At 41.7% G+C, this 17,473-nt stretch overlaps 1 protein-coding gene across 3 annotated transcripts in view; it reads right to left on the bottom strand.

Annotated features, from left to right (window-relative positions):
* Positions 1-10,734: 10,734 nt before the first annotated feature.
* LIN7A (lin-7 homolog A, crumbs cell polarity complex component) overlaps positions 10,735-17,473 on the bottom strand; it is a 36,987-nt gene continuing 30,248 nt past the window's right edge. For 2 of the 3 annotated variants that reach the window (XM_083463118.1, XM_083463117.1), the window contains 3 exons: positions 16,992-17,198; positions 13,615-15,899; positions 10,735-13,141 (listed from right to left, as the gene is read on the bottom strand). In XM_083463118.1, the coding sequence (XP_083319244.1) occupies positions 16,992-17,198 (207 nt within the window). In that variant the 3' untranslated portion in view covers positions 10,735-13,141; positions 13,615-15,899. The remainder of the gene's footprint in view (positions 13,142-13,614; positions 15,900-16,991; positions 17,199-17,473) is intronic. The other variant, XM_083463116.1, reaches the window with a different exon arrangement.

Here is a 17,473-nt window from a genome sequence, read left to right as displayed (position 1 = left end):
GAGCCTCTCCATCCTAGGCTCAGGTTGTATATTTGAGTAAATAAAACCATATATCTTAAAGACACTGCAATCTCAGCTGACCTTTATTCCAAGAAAATTGAACCTTGGGTAAGTGCTTGAACCCAACCTTTTGGAGGGGTGGCATGTAATGGTATTTTAACTTCTAGCACTCCCTTGCTTAACTCCGGGGTATTCACACATTAGCGACATACAACACAGCAAGATCATTGCACCCCACTGACTTCCAGGTCTCATTTGCACTTGCTGCACACACCACAGAGGAAGCAGAGAGTGCACCTGTAACTCTCCAAACACCAATTCAAGGAAGGTGTCTCCTGCACTGATGCAACAGCTGTCTGAACTGTACACAAATCAGCTTAAGTGCATCTTGTGGCTTCAAATGGGATGAAAGATGGTTTGAGGGGAAGATTTTTTTTGGGGGGGGGGAAATGCAGGATAGATATGGATTGTGGCTAACGCCATCTGCAAACGCCTCCAAACACCATTGATGGGAATGCATTGGAGTCAGAGTAAAGGGTAACTTGTATGCAGCCTTGCTTGGAGGAAAGCAATGTTGGACGGAATGGTACCAGAAACAAACAGGTTAGCCATTCTCTATAGACTCAGCACAGACTTTAAATGCTATTTTATTGATTGAACCACACTCCCATTCTGCCTGTGTATGAAGACAGCATACACAGAGTTCAGATGTGACCTCCCATCGAGCACAAACTGGCAAGACTTGCACCTGCCCAGTTTCCTCAAGGTCACACATTGTGTATTCACACCAAGCCTTGTGATCTAGTGTAGATGAGGGCACAACGTGTTTCAGTTTTGTTTCATTGACATGACCTTCCCTGAGAATATATCTACTGTAGGGCAGCAAGAGGTGGGTGAGTCACAACGTTCATGAAATAAAATAAATGGGGACTGTAAGAAAATGCTGTTGCTGTGGAGCATCCATGGCTGACTGGCGTCTTGGCTGGCTGGGACTTTGCCCTTTTGCCGGAAATTCCATTCCATTCCCCCTCCAGTTTTGTATTCTCCCCCCATTCCTCCAGCACCACCTCTAGAAGTCAGTCCGCATTCTCTGCATTTCATTCCCACTGAGCTGTGTGTTTTTGTTTTTGTTTGCAGGGGCTGGCCTTCAACACTGAGGGTCCCCCCTAATATTTTATTGCACACCTGCATACAAAGTGATCCTCCAAAATTGTGGACACCACCCTTTTGTGCATGGTTAGTGCTGTTTTGGCTACATAAGGGTGGAACTATGATTAGTGCCACAGGAGCAGAGAACCTCTGGCCCTCCAGATGTTGTGGAACAATGGCCAGGAAAGATGCAGTGCAGCAACATCTGCACTAGAACTTACTTAGCAAGAGTTCCCACAGAAGTTAATTGTAGATCTTGTTTTGCTTCATCTTAATCATGGCTATTTAATTCCAAATTTATAGAAGAGGACATCTACCAGCAAGATTTGGCAGTGCTATTTGCTTCAGATGAAAGCGTAATCAAATGTGTTTGCATTGACAGTCTGTCAGCACAGAGGCTTGGGTCTGAAACCGAGTAGTATGAGTTAAGTTTTATATTCACTGAAATGCACTTTAACTCGGTGGTTGTGACACGGGGGGGGGGGATGACCTGCATTCTGCAATGTCATTTGTGCCATTTCACGGGGAACCAAAGTGGGGCTCCGTATGGTGTTTGAAAGAAGGTGTTTGTTTAGCTGAGATCTAAGGACTGAATTTCTTGTTTTATGATGCAGTAAAAATCTCATGTGGTAACTTTACCACACTGCCTTCATGTGGTGAGGTGTTAAGTGCAAAATATCCCCCACCTGGAACAATCAACACTCAGCATGCCAGAGCAAATGTTTTAGTAACTGTTGATTTTCTCAAGTGTTGCGTGTTCACACAAACACCTTGTCACAGAAAAACCTTGTCCTAAAGTCACAGTATAAAGCCCATGTAAATAAATATGGGTATGGATATAAATATAGATATATAGTTTCACTTACTGTGCTTCAGCAGTTAACACCATTCAAGGCATTTATTTCAGAATCTCTTTTCAGTCCCAGGGCTTAGCCCTGAAATATCCAACTATTTAAAAAAGGGTATAGTTGGGCATGTTCAGAGAACATTTACTTCACTGAGTAAGCACAGCTCTTCCTTTTCCACCCATCTAGGAAGATGGTCTGTGTTGAATAGTGGGTAGACATGGCAGACGACACAGCGATTTCTCCAAAGCAGCTCTTTATTTTGTAAGCTGGAACAGAACTGAGCAGCAAACAGCCCAGCCGGCCTGCTTTTATAGGCAGCCGGCTGTCAACATTGTAGCAACAGCAACCCAGGGTTTCCCCGCCTAAAACAACTGACGTGGACCTGAGTGAAAACTATCTACAGTATCCCCCTCCTGGCCCAGGGTGAGAACTTCAGTACATAACAGTCTGGGTGCAAGATTTCAAGAAGATCTGGAGCATCATGACACCTTTCATTTTAGAATTTAATTCTTGCTTCTGTTAAAAGAGTTGAGGGATTATGAAAAAAAGGCAATGCGTCATAAATAAGACCTCATACTTCTTAATATGAAAAGAAAACTAGTTTAAAATCTGCCCTCTCCATTTTGAAATTCCACAGAGCCACTTCAACAGCCACAAATAAAATATAACCTTTATTTATTTGGGCTTCTAGACGTTCTAGACATCTGAACACTGATAGCCACGGGTGGTTAATTTTGAGGTGCTATGTTTTCTTTGAACAGTAGGTGGCTCCCATGATTTGCTGTATTGTGACATTTTTTGATGCAACTTTCCCTCTGTTCAGAAAAATGCCTAGAAAATATGCATGAATGGCTTCTCCTACCTATAATGAGTCTATATATAGCTAGGCTTGCTATACATCAGGAAAATTCCTGACATGTCCTGGTTTTCGGGTATAAAAATGGCGTCGGGGTGAATTTTGCCAAAGTGGCAAAACATCATGGAAAACCCAGATGTACGCAATGGAGAAATAGCTCCAAAAGCTTAAAAATCACTATTTTTTTGGGGGGGGGGGAGGTTTCCTCAAAAAAGCTCAACAACTTTGCTGGTATCAGGAAATTTATTTTCTGAAATATGGCAACCCTATATACATTTGTAACCCATGTACCCCTTTACTTAAGACATTTTATTCTTTATTGTTTGAACATTAAAATATAGAATTTCTACCACAAACACTGGAGGGAACAGAGAAAGTGTCTGGAGATCAGAATGGCTGTCCCACTCACCTCAGTCAACCTATGAGGTAAAGTCTAAATAGGTCATATTAGCCTGTTCATAGATAGCGCTGTAAAAAAGAAAGAAAGCCTTAATTCTGAAATGTAGGCCATGGACAGAATAAAATAGATCATATGTTAATCTAGTAACAAGTTCAGAAAACCAGGTTTTGATCCTTACAAACCTGCTCTGCCTTAAAAAACCCCAAAACTTCTATAAACAAATGTAGACAAATCCCAAGGTAGTTTTTGGTTGTCAGAGTACCTCTTGCAGGAGATGACCCAAGTCCCCCACACCCAAAGCATAATTTTTAATGTGTTAGGAGTTTCTGTTATTTCAATAGATCCTATTTTGCTCTTATTGATTCTCTTATTTTTAATGTCCATGGATTGGTTGCTTAGAAATGGTTGATGCTGATGGCAGAGCTGTAAATTACCATTGCAATTTTTTGCCAAAACAGAGCCAGCTGTTTGGCACAACCCTAATATGGAATAGCAACTGGCAGGTAGCATAGCAACAACTTGGGCAGCACCCAAGTGCTTTGGAGATGAAAAGATGCTTGCACTGTGTAAGCATGTGGTTGTCCGGACTGAGGCAGGGGCAGAGGAGAGAAAAGCAGGAATCATTATACTCCCTCTAACTTTGTTAACTTTACAGATAGGTAGCCGTGTTGGTCTGCCATAGTCAAAATAAAAAATTCCTTCCAGTAGCACCTTAAAGACCAACTAAGTTAGTTCTTGGTATGAGCTTTCGTGTGTATCTGTATGTATCTGAAGAAGTGTGCATGCACACGAAAGCTCATACCAAGAACTAACTTAGTTGGTCTTTAAGGTGCTACTGGAAGGAATTTTTTATTTTGTTAACTTTGTTTTTGAAGGTCGGCAGTTCGAATCCCCATGATGGGGTGAGCTCCTGTTGCTCGGTCCCTGCTCCTGACAACCTAGCAGTTCGAAAGCATGTCAAAGTGCAAGTAGATAAATAGATACCACTCCGGCGGGAAGGTAAACGGCGTTTCCATGCGCTGCTCTGGTTCGCCAGAAGCGGCTTAGTCATGTTGGCCACATGACCCGGACGCTGTCTGCGGACAAATGCCGGCTCCCTCGGCCAGTAAAGCGAGATGAGCGCTGCAACCCCAGAGTTGTCCGCGACTGGACCTAACGGTCAGTGGTCCCTTTACCTTTACCTAACTTTGTGTTATGTCATGTTCCACCACAACAGCCATGTTGTATTATGGCACGGTCCCCCATGGTGGCCATTTTGTGTTAGGCCACACTCCCGTGGCAGCCATTTTGTGACCGACACTCACAGCACTCTCTCAAAATTCAAAACGTGCCCACTGGTCCAAGAATTCTGGTGAATCCTGACTTGGTTGGATACAACCTAGTGCATCAAATATTGGCCTAGTCTGCAATCCTGAACATATTTGTAATAATGCAGGCCCCCATTGAACTCAGGAGAGAGACGAGTGTTCAGAGCTGCTCCATTCCAGCACCATGTTTGTGCTCTGATGTTCATATAACTCTCTTGTGCCTGCAGTTTCCCATTTTATTCAGCAGGAGAATAAAGGATGTGTGTGCAGAGCTCCCTGCTCCCGTGAAATAAAAAGTCCTTGTAGGTAGTCGGAGGAGCCTTGCACTACAGTGGTACCTCAGGTTAAGAACTTAATTCGTTCCAGAGGTCTGTTCTTATCCTGAAACTGTTCTTAACCTGAAGCAGCACTTTAGCTAATGGGGCCTCCTGCTGCCACCACGCCGCCGCCGCGTGCTTTCTGTTCTTATCCTGAAGCAAAGTTCTTAACCCGAGGTACTATTTCTGGGTTAGCGGAGTCTGTAACCTGAAGCGTCTGTAACCTGAAGTGTCTGTAACCCGAGGAACCACTGTATTGAAGTACCATACTAATTTTTCCCAAACAGTTACCATTTTGCTTTTACTGGGCAGCAAAGACCCGAGCAAAATCGTGGCTGATTTCTATCAGCATTTTAATCCTAATTCTTGCAACGTGTGTTGCAAATTGCTCTTCTAAGATACAGCTTGCCCTTCCCAGCAGGACTTTGGAGAATTTACAGTGGTACCTCGGGTTAAGTACATTATTCGTTCCGGAGGTCCGTTCTTAACCTGAAACTGTTCTTAACCTGAAGCACCACTTTAGCTAATGGGGCCTCCTGCTGCCGCCGCACCACCGGAGCCCTATTTCTGTTCTTATCCTGAAGCGAAGTTCTTAACCTGAAGCACTATTTCTGGATTAGCAGAGTATGTAACCTGAAGTGTATGTAACCTGAAGCGTATGTAACCCGAGGTACCACTGTACTGGAAATAATCAGAACATAACAACATAAGGAAAACCTGCTGGATCAGGCCATCCTGATTCATCTGGTCTGTCATTCTGTTCCCAACAGTGGCCAAGCAGATGTGTGTGGGGAACCCACAAGCAGGAGTCAAGCCCAAGAGCCCTTTCCCCTCCAGCAACTGGGATTCAGAAGCAAGACTGCCTCTTCCTCGTGGAGGAAAACCATCACCATCATGGCTAGTAGCCATCAATAGCCCTCTCAGCCACAGATTGGTCTAATCCTCTTTTAAAGCCATCCTGGTTGGAAGCTGTCACTGCCTTTTGCGGGAGAGAGGTCCATCCTTTGACTGTGCATCAGATGCCCCTAAGTCCTGGTGTTATGAGGGAGGGGAAAAAAATTCCTCTGCTAGCTTTCTTCACACCGTGCATAATTTATATATGTAATTTCCAGTTAACATCTGATCTCACTCTGAAAGGAGCCGTGCTTGCAATTCAATGCAGTGTTTAAATGCATGCTGAATTGTAACCTTTATGCTTGCCAGTAGTCCTTGGTTGCGATTGCAGCTTCCTTTCTAGCTATTATTCAGCGCCGCAATAAGGTTCCTACATGTGCTGTGCCATCGCATCTCTTTAGACAGGCAATTTTTTAGAATTTACTTGTTAGAACACATTCAGGTCACATCAAAGATGGCAAGCTGAAGGGTTTTATTCTTGGCCTTCGCTTTTTCAGGATATCTTCCCTGTTTTTTTAACCCTAGAATAACTGTAGAATTTCAGAAGCACTTCATTTTAAAATCAAAACATCCAACATTTCTTTAAGCAGGTAGGTAAACGTCTGGGGCTGGTGTATGTTTTCCATCATTTCAAAGGCATGTCAGGGGAATAGGTAGACTATAGATCTTTCAGAAGCATGCCTTCCCCACAACCAGCTCTATCATGCCCCGATCGGCCCCTGTCATGCTCCATGTCAGCTCCTACTGACACTGAAGTTCTGCTCAGTGGCATAGAGAGGTCCTCTGAGGTCAGACCTCTCTCTCCACCCTCAGAATGGGAGGTCCAACACATCCAATTCCCCAGAATGTCCTCAGGGACAACAGAAGGCTTTTTTTATTTGTATTATTGTTTTCTTTTTCTTTTAACTTTTTATTTCATGGAAATGCACCAGAATGGGAAGACTTTAAAAATTCAACACAGACATGAAAAAGTGTAAATATAGCCTATTCCAACATGAGACATGGAGAAAGGATAATTACATGCCATCTTGGAAAAGTGCTCTCTCTCTTGAATGTGCCTGTCTTAACTCTCTTGAAGAAATTCCATCCAAAAAGTTTAACTGGATGGCTTCAAGTTCTAGCATTAAGAGAGGGAGAAAAGCTTTCTTCACCCCATGCATAATTTTATACGCTTCTATCACGTCCCCTTTTACTCACAAAAGCCCCAAATATTGTAATATTGCCTTATAAGAGAGTTGTTCCAGCACTATGATAATTTCAGTTGCCCTGTTCTAAAACTTTCCCAGCTCTACGACATTCATTTTGAGGTGAGGCAACCAGAAGCATACATGGTATTCCAAGCATGGTCACACCAAACATTTTCAAACCCTTTCCTAATGATTCCTAGCATGGAATTTGTCTTAAAAAACAAAACAAGAACAGCTGCTGGACACTGGTCCATCATTGTGCACTATGGCCTCAAGTTCTCATTCGCATTCAGTCACTGCCAGTTCAGACTCTATTAGCACATATGTGAAACCAAGATTTTGTTGCCCCAATGTGGATCACTTTGCACTTGCTTATATCAAATTTCTTTTGCTGTTTTACTGTCCATTCACCAAGTCTGGAGGCTAGCAGAGCTTTCTTAATTGGGGCTCATCTGCCAAAGACGCCCAGGCCTTTCAAAAAAGTATTGAGGAAGTTCTTTATATATTTCCCATCAGCAGACGTTTTGAGATATTTTATGATTTAATATGTTGTTTTACTTTGCACAGATGGAAGATGGTACTCACTGAGGAAGTATCCTTACTGGTTTCATCCACCAAGTGTTACATAACCAGGAATATATCTAAATGCTAAATTATGCTTCTGGGACCTCTGGCGCAGCCGAGATAGATGTTGTGACTTATGAATTCAGGCAGCCTGCTCTTGCTTATTACAGAAGTTAACGGGTAGAAAAGGTTTTTTAGATCAAACAGCTCTTCTCGCTGCTTATGTAGGTTCAAAATATTTGAAGTTGCTCAAGAGGGGATTCGTTTTGAAACTGAAACTTTTTGGATTAATTCCTGAGTTGTCAACTGAGCCAGAATGAAACCTGGCAGGCTCAACATAATCTCTGTATATGTCAGGCCATGCTTTTATTTAAGCAGCTCTGCACTTGGGGCTTAATTTTGTACTGAGCTATTTATGGGTAAATTTATGTGCATCACAAATGCAGAAATGTGCAAAACTGAAGCACTGCAGTCAGGTTGCAACCATATGGGTTGCGAACATTTCAGGGGCTCCTGATGCAGCTCTTTAAACAACTTGGAGAAAGCTGCTACTCTCTGTACTTGAAAGAGGTGCACAGGAAAAGCTTAGCAGATTGTTTGCTGGGAGAAATTATCCTGCATCCCAGGGGACAATCAAGAGCCTTCTGAGCTCCATCTGTTGCCCAGGGTATAGTCATAGTTATAAAATAAAAACAGAAAAATAGTATTCTAGTCAGTTTTATGTGGCTCAGAATAAAATAAGATGCAAATGGAAGGCAACATCTTTTTAAAGTGACCTACTGTGCTTCTTGAAGGGACGCAGGTGGCGCTGTGGGTTAAACCACAGAGCCTAGGATCAGAAAGTCGGTGGTTCGAATCCCTGTGACGGGGTGAGCTCCCGTTGCTCAGTCCCTGCTCCTGCCAACCTAGCAGTTCAAAAGCATGTCAAAGTGCAAGTAGATAAATAGGTACCACTCTGGTGGGAAGGTGAACGGCGTTTCCGTGTGCTGCTCTGGTTCACCAGAAGCGGCTTAGTCATGCTGGCCACATGACCCGGAAGCTGTACGCCTGCTCCCTTGGCCAATAAAGCGAGATGAGCGCCGCAACCCCAGAGTTGGTCATGACTGGACCTAAAGGTCAGGGGTCCCTTTACCTTTACCTTTTACTGTGCTTCTTGGAATAAATTAATACTATGTCAAGAGAATCAGGGTCACACTTAACTAACTTTCTACACCTTAGCAATCCTCAGTTAAAATGTCTGTGTAATGGGATTTTCAACGAAATATCTGAAATTTTGGTATTTGAACTGCAACAAAGGTGGCAATGCTCCTAAAATGACAGGACTTCTCCCATTTATTGTGTCATAGTGTACATCTTAGAACTATGGCCACTGGTGTGCATGGTTAATATAGATTTCTTCTCCATTTGCAGTTTTTCCAGTTTGTTGGCTTTTCTCCCTGATTGTTACACTAGGAATGCATCTTTATAAATAATAAAAAGGCTGGGCAAGGCTACATTATGAACCTTACAGTCTTAAACTTAAGCTATCACTGTTTCTTCCACCAGCACCCATGGGACCTGTAGATTTTGGCCCATGTTGTGAATCCTGTATTTTAAAAGAATCAGTGCAATCTGAGAACTGTAATTTCCAGGCCCCTGTGTGGAACCATAGGAGATATGCAGTCAAATCTAACAATGTATATTCTTGCTAGTTAGCACGTGAAGGGGTTAAGACCATACAACTGTATTGCTGATAGGCAGACTCAGACCATAGAAATGTAATTGGTAGAGAAAGCTTTGTGTGATGTCATTTCCCCTCCTCTCCTGGGAGGAAAGAAGCAATTAAGTATTTCCTGCTCTCTCTCTCTCTCTCTCTCTCTCTCTCTCTCTCTCTCTCTCTCTTCAACTAGCCATGGCAGTGGACATCTCTCTGCTTGCCTGCAGCTGTTTTTGCTGTAGATGCAAGTATTTTACCTGCAATAGTTGTTACTGCTGTTGTTGCTCAGGAGGAATGCTTGACTGTGAGTAAACTATGTATTTTAAACTTTTCAGTCTGTAGCCTGTTCCTTTGATAAAAGGGGTACCAAAACAAGGAGATCAGCCTAACGGCTAATTCCTATGCTTTCTTTTAAACTGCTTAAGATGGGATTTAAACTCTGCTGAGATGGCTTTCTCTTGTGAGAGGGTCTGCAAAAGCCCTGCACTTTGAAAAATGCTTGCAACCACATACGTATTCTCTTTGCCTCATCCTGCATAAGTGGGTCTGTAGAGGGATAAAATATAGTTAAGATTACCTACTTAATAAAACCCATCAGGAACCATCAAAACAAAACAGGTTTGAAAATTTACAGTGAAGAACTAAGTTGAAATCATACTTCATGTGCATACCAATCTATACTGTGCATTCCAATAGCAGAACCAACACTGCATTTTCTGGTAGTTTTTAGACACCCCAGTTTCGAATCCTTCTGCTCTAGCTCCTTTCCTGTCAATTTCAGCCTGGCTGAAATATTTGAAATATTGGTGAGTTTTTTGGGAAGCTGCCATGATTCTCTCTCTTTCTCTTAAAGGAAGCACATAAATATTGTAATGAAATGCAAATGTTGTGTTACATAGTTATGCAAGCTAGGGATTCATAGCAATATGCATAGCAGCTTGTGCCTTCAGTCATTTTAGATTTCTTTTGAAAAAGTTAACAAAAGAGAAGGTCACTAAACATGCCTTTCTGTCATCATGAGAATTTGAACATAGAAAGGGAGAAAATGTTAACTAAAAACAACAACTACTATTTGGGGACAAAATGCCACTCCAGCAGCAGGGATCTGGGCTCAAAAGTAGAATGAGGATGCATAGCAAGTACATATACATAATCTTAAAAGCTCCGTATCAAAAAGCTGCAAGACGCACATCTTTTAAAGCTCTAGTCTCTGCAATTTTCATCCTCTTGCTTCTTTCCTTTCTTCTCAGTGGGGTCCATGATGCCAAAGGAACCATTACTTGGGTTCTTGCAGATCTGAGATGCCCTGTTCCTCCTAGTCCCAGCATGTGGTTAGAAAAATGGATGAACTATTGGTGACTTGTGGAAGTCAGCTGGTCATTCACCACACCTCAGCCATGCAATTTATCAGCAGAGAATGTGGAACTCCAGTAGAGACACCAGACATTTCCTGCTCCCAGCAGAACTTCCTCTTCCAGAGTCCCTGGCTGACAGAAATAACTCCTCTCCCACATAGTTCAAAGTAACAAAGTGTTTATTGTCTCCAGATACAAGACAAAGCTAAACACTACTATCTACTATATACAGTTATTCTGGTCTTTGAAGTAGAGATACAAATGTACAGAGTGATCGGCTAACGCTATCACCATGTTAGCTAATGCCGCTGTGTAAAACCTACCCAAATCTCTCAGTCAGACCATGGCAGCAAACAGGAATAGTATAACCATCTCTACATTCCTGCGAAGGGTGAATGACCCAGCAAGTAATGCCCTTGACCTTACTGGTGTTGCTATGGTAACCCAGTGAGCCTGGCACTCTTCTCTTAGAACATCCAGAGGTGGGAGATATGCTCCTCAATGCATGAGACCAAGCACTGTGCAATCTAATACATCGTTCACATTGCACCAACATGAACTGCAGATTCTTATAACTCTCCTTGTAAAGAGGCATATCAGTGGATTCTACTTCTACATTCACTGTTTAAAAACTTTCCTATGCAGCACATGGCTCTGCAGCCACAGTCTAAATGCCTCTGCATGTCACATTAATAGTAAACTGGAACAGGAAACAAACATTCTGTGTAAATAATTTATTAAACCAAAAGATCCAAATTGTGTTGATATTCACTATTGAAATATGAGTGACAATCTACTTATGCAATATATCCTTATGCACTGTCATTTTATCAAAATCTTTATTTTTCTGGTGGAGTTTGACAACAACATATGCTAAATATATAACAACATTTTACAGGGTTGGCTATAACTGAGGTTTGTATTAACATAATACAGAATGTGTGGAAGGTGAAAAAAACTTCTGTACACTCAATTCTGACATAAACCCTTAAGCAATATCATTTTTAAGAAGCTAGATATTTCATAACACACATCACATTTGGTAAACACAACAAACTAAAACCCAAATATAAAATTCCACGTTTAAAGTTGGATGGCACAGGGCTAATGTAGTTGCACTGTCCTGGTTCCAGACGCCACTGAAACAATACTAAAACACAATTCCACACAATTATGTTTTATCTCATATTTTCAAAAGCCATAATCCTAAATCTCATGTGTTCTGTGTCAAAGAGCTATGGCCGTAACTTTAATTTGGCCTTAGAAGTACTTTTCGCAAATTATTTTCAAAAATCTTTGCACAAAGCACCACCTGACTTCTTACAAAGAGGAAAGTTTATGTGTGTTCATCGAAACCCATCTAAGCTCTGGCTAATTCCTACGGCTGTTCTTCTTTAAGGATGTTTTTCATAGCCATGAAAATTCTAGGACCGACTTCTAGAAATTATTCCCAAGGAAAACAACATCCTTAGCAACCTTTCAACATGACTATTATTCAAATGGTTCTGAAACTGCATGTAAATTTTAACTGACGTTTTAATTTGATTACTTGCAACTAATTCACATGAATTGCACACATTATGAATTATCCTGATGACAGCAGGTGTCGGCACATCTTTTTATATTCTTGGGTCTGAGATTGGTTTGTTACGATGCCAGCATTTGAAATCAGTGGTTGAATACTTGCTTCCATGCGTAAGGTCCCATAAATCCCTGATGTTTCTGGTTAAAGACTATTTTGTATCCAGGTTGAGAAAGAGCCCTGCATGAGACATGTGGGGGTTAGGGTTAATTGAAAAAGATCAAGATGGGTTGACTTCATGGCTAAGGCATGAGGATGTGATATCCTTTCCTAACCATCAGTAGCAATAGACTGGGCTGCACATGTAGTAGAATGGAGTGGTTAAATCCTGAGCTGGTAGAATGGACTGTATAACTCAGAAGATCTTATTTTTGAATGCTACTCCAAAGAAGAAAAAAAGGGGGGAGAGACTCATTGCAAGTAAAAAAAATAATCCAGTATGTTAATAATAAAGTCTGCTGTACTGGAAACCCAAATGAAGGGAATTGCAGGGGAGCATTCAAAAATATGATATATCACAAGCTGTTTGAAAGCCAGGAATGTCCCCAAACATTTTGTTGTGTGAGGTGAAGGACCAGGTGGCAGCTCTCCCTACAGCACAGACAGAAGCCAATTGAATTGGTTGATGAATTAACTTCAGCGCTAGTGACAGGACAGCGGCCACCACCACACCAGAGGGCGGTGCGGGGGGGGGGGGGAGGGCAGGCCTCATGGCAATATAGCTCTATCCCTCATCAATTTGCCACCATTCCTGACATATGTTGCCTAAGGCAGCCACCTCACTCTGCCCATTAGTAGGACCAACCCTGCTGAGGGGCCAACCTAGAAGACACACCAATCACATAATGAGCAATTTTGTGAATGGCTTTGTAAAAGTGGCAGGTGTGGATTGGAACCTTGCCATGGGGCAACAGGGCTCTTTGGTGCCAACGGAATATTCTCTTCCAATGCAAATAGCAGGCACTAGGTTCTAATTCCAACTGGGACTTAGAATCATAGAATCATAGGAAAAGAAGGAACATTCTTTTCTGAAGCCCATCTGTCATGGACAAGAATCGACCAAATATGGATAACTAGAGGACTGGCACCTAAGACTAGAAAAGTGGAAATCTGCCCAAAAACCTGCTCCGACCATAATGCGATGAAAGTGGAGATGAGACTAATCCCAACTGGTTCCTTCAGATGGAAAATGAATGACACCTTGTTAAGAGATCAGGAGATCGTGAAGAAGGCCCAAAAGACTTTAAAAGACTATTTTGAAATAAACTTGAACACTACAGTGGAAAAAAGAGTAATCTGGGATGCAAGTAAAGTAGAATCATAGAATCATAGAGTTGGAAGAGACCACAAGGGCCATCGAGTCCAACCCCCTGCCAAGCAGGAAACACCACCAGAGCACTCCTGACATATGGTTGTCAAGCCTCTGCTTAAAGACCTCCAAAGAAGGAGACTCCACCACACTTGCAGATGAGGCAAAGGGTTAAAGCCCCTTACTGTTCTCACCTGGATAACCAACCTCATTTTTACTGCATGTGTAGATCAGACCTATGTTGAAGAAGTCAAACAAATCCTAATATTATTTTAGCAATCCTTTGTGCCTTTTTGGGGAAGCCTGCCTTCCCACTATGGGATAATAATAATGCTCAATGTTTGTATAGCACTTTCAAGTGTCCATTGTGCTTCATGTGCGCTAACTTATCTAGTTGTAATGCTTACAACAACCCTGTAAGGTAAGTCAGCATTGTTATCCCCCATATAGTAGGGGGGCGACTGAGATTGAAAGGGAGAGTGAGTTGCCTAAGGCCACCTAGTGAGTTTGTAGCAAAACATGAGATTTGTAGCTCAGATTCTCAGCCACTTGGCTATGCCAGCTTTCTTGACTAAGTATTTGGGTGTATTAAATCCAAAAACATAAACAAAATAAAGAATATATCTGAAAAATAGAGAAAATACGGATACCCTGTTTTATCTATTTTTTCCACAAAAGAAATTTTTGTCTCATTAACATTATCTTAAAACATTTGTAATATATAATAAGTACAGATCCTACCTCTGGAACACATACATTCTGACAATATATATATGTTGGGGATATATATCTATAGATATAGATTTATTTATTATATCATATCATATATATCTTATAAATATACTGTAAACATTATAGATTTCTGAATAATTATAGCTATAATACTAGCAATATCTATATTTAAAAATACAGTTCAAGGGTCCTCTAGTCTTACTACTTACAGAAGACAGAATTAAACCTGCTGAACAGAATTTATGAATACACCAAGAGTAAAAATGCTTTTACAAATAAAATTCTGTATAAATTAGGGCTGTTGTTTGATTAAAACAAAGTTTAGTTGATTAATCCACTGATAAAAATCTGCCCAAATTGTTTATTATTATTATTTATTCTGTATAGGCTATGAAGTGCAACAGTACACATGTCTACTCAGAAAGAAGCCCATTGAATTCAATGGGGCTTATTCCAAGGTACGTGGTAGAGTAAGCTGCTACTCCAAGTTACCTAGGAGTAAGCTGCATAGAACTCAGTGGGGCTTACTCTTAGTAGACACATACAGCATTGTACTGTTAAGGTTACATAGTTCCAAATGAGTTCAAAACTATAGTATTGAAGAAGAAAAATTCCTCCATTGTTTTTAGATGATGCAAGCATGTGGTGGAGCAAGCATGATCTCAGAAGAATCATTACTTCCTACGAGGTGGAAGAGGAAAGTGCCCCCCATGGATTTATAACCACTTGCATTAAAAATAATAATTAACCATCAAATAGAAAACAAAAATTAATCAGGAGCATCTCTTTCATCAAGTAGCAATATTTTGATTTAGATCCATTGATTAATCAACTCAACACTGCAGCCACAATATAAATATTGTAATAACTCCCAGGAAGGAAAAAAAGTAGAGAACTAGATTACAAACTGAATTTCAGATCAAAGCACCTGTACAAGATTGTGAAGTGAAGATGTTTTGCAAGATGCAAGAAGGGCTTTTGTAAGTGGTAACATTTTACAACTGATGCCATTTCTCCCTGAATTTGTAACGTCTTGGGGCCACAGGCCTCAATTCAGATAGGGAGATTTGTACATTTAAAAGGTGATCTTCCTCACATGTATCACTTACTGGCTTAGGAACCGTGGACACAAAAGGGGTGGCATTCAATTGTCAGCACCCAAATGTCAGCACATTGCTTTCAGTGTGCAGTCTAGAGCACTTTTCCATCTACATTCTGAATCAACTAGTTCTGATCCTTTTAAAAGCATGGCTTAGGCTAGATAGGGCCAGAAATACTGGACAGTTGTTACTCTCAGCAGTGGCCCCATCTTGCATCCATCTGATAAATTCCCACTGAAGTATTACTGTAAAGCAAGCAGGATTGGACCACTGACACATTCATTCATTCATTCATTCACTACTAAAACTCTCAATTTTACAGAGTGTTCTTTTTCTTTTTTAAAAAGCCTTACCACACGGAACAGGAGTCAAAGAAACCTTTCATCCTAGGACTTCAGAACACCGAAAAACCTTTTTTGGAAGGATTTCACTATGTTATTGACCTGCCAAGCAATTCTTATGGCAGCCTTTCACAGTTTGCTGGTGAATGCAGCTGTTGTATTGTCATTGCTGCTGCTCTTTTACTGCATGTTGGAATTCAAAATACAGCTTTGCTGCTAAACTGTTGGATTCTTGGTTTAGAATTTCTTCTTCAAGGACGATCTATAATTAAACAACAACAGAAATATTGAGGAATTAACCAACATCTGTCTCTTCTGTCTATTTCCTTCATTACTCTTTTTCATCTACCATATACGTAGCCACCAGGGAGTCACTACACTGGTGTTGCCCAGCGTTAATATCATGCAGCCATTAGTAGCCCTAGCAACTAAGGGCCAGTCAATTGGTCCAGCAACCAAATGATAAGTATAGTCTGCTCTTTTTTGCTTTGTGTTTGGATCTGTAGAGAATGGTGGGGCAGCTCTGTTCACATGAACTCTAGGTGGTCATGCCGTCTCTGCCTACTGAAGGTAAAAGGGGATGGACAAGGATGGCACAGTGCAAATGCACCAGTGGGAGAACTGGATTGGTTCTGCCATTGCATTTGCCACCTTGCCCCTCTCCATCTATGTCTCAGCAGCAGGGATGTGACCACCCAGAGGTCAGGTGAATGTTGCCAGCCCACCATGCTGCCTACTACTGGTCTTAATTGTAAAGAGTTTCCATACAACTGCAATTGTGCAATGGAGCCAACAGATACAACAACTGTACTAAGACCAGGTGTCCTGCAGAGGAATCCTATTCCTTGTGCAGGTGATGGAGCAGCTATGGATCCAGCTCTGGCCTGCTCTACCCCACATCAGGGTCCAACACTTGATGTCATCGGTGGGAACACTGCTGGAGATAGCTGCTCAACCACTGTGCTTTTTAGAGGGTGCAGTAAGCCAGCCAACAGAGGTCAACGACCAGACACTGCCTCGTAACTCCCTCCAGCAGCACAGGTCAGGGGTTAGGACTGATCTGGTATTTCTATATGATTCAGTTCATATTCCTGAATTTTGAACTTGAGCCTAACAACTATATTTGAGAATTCTGCATAAAATCTAAGTTATGAAATAATCCCCTGCTGCTCTATTATCAATCAACACTGAGCAAGGATTTTAGGGTATGGCATGTCAAAGCAAATTATGGATTAGCACCTAAACCCAAATTGTTAAAGCAGGGCTTGTGAAACTACAAGCAGGCTATGGATCACGGCATGCCAAAAGTCTTTTCTAACGGTAGGCTAAAAGCAAGACCATCGGATTCTCTCACCTACGACATATGGTTTTGTTGTGCATTCTGCTGCTGCTGCTGAATTAGCAACTGCTGCTGTTGTCTGCGCCGTGCTGTCCTTAGCTTCTCAAAGCGAGCCTCCATCTCATCCAACACTTTGGGAGTGTAGCGCACCACTAGCTTGACACTGTCCTTAGCGGCCTTCAGGAGCTCCACAGCTTTTTCATGGTGCTCTCCTTCCACGCTCTGATTACGAAAGGAAAGAATAGTGAAAAACCACATATTGCAAGAGGTGAGTTTCTATTAAGGACTTGGGTTTGGAAGGCAATACCTGAACTTCTTACCCGCTGGCTGCTGGAAAGTGTCCAAGGGAGAGTGAAAGGCAAGAAAGCAGAACCCAGGATCAGGGCAGAAAACACAGTTCCAGCAGCTTAATAAAGCCCTAAAGTCTTTTAGCTTTTTGCAGTTGGTGCAAGAATTATATTAAATATGCAGTTGGCTTGTATTGATGCACCTACTGC

The sequence above is a fragment of the Podarcis liolepis genome, assembly GCF_965112155.1.
Source record: "Podarcis liolepis genome assembly, chromosome: 10".
Classification (NCBI taxonomy): domain Eukaryota; kingdom Metazoa; phylum Chordata; class Lepidosauria; order Squamata; family Lacertidae; genus Podarcis; species Podarcis liolepis.
Note: the sequence above shows the minus strand (reverse complement) of the source record. Positions and strands in the feature narration are given on the sequence as shown.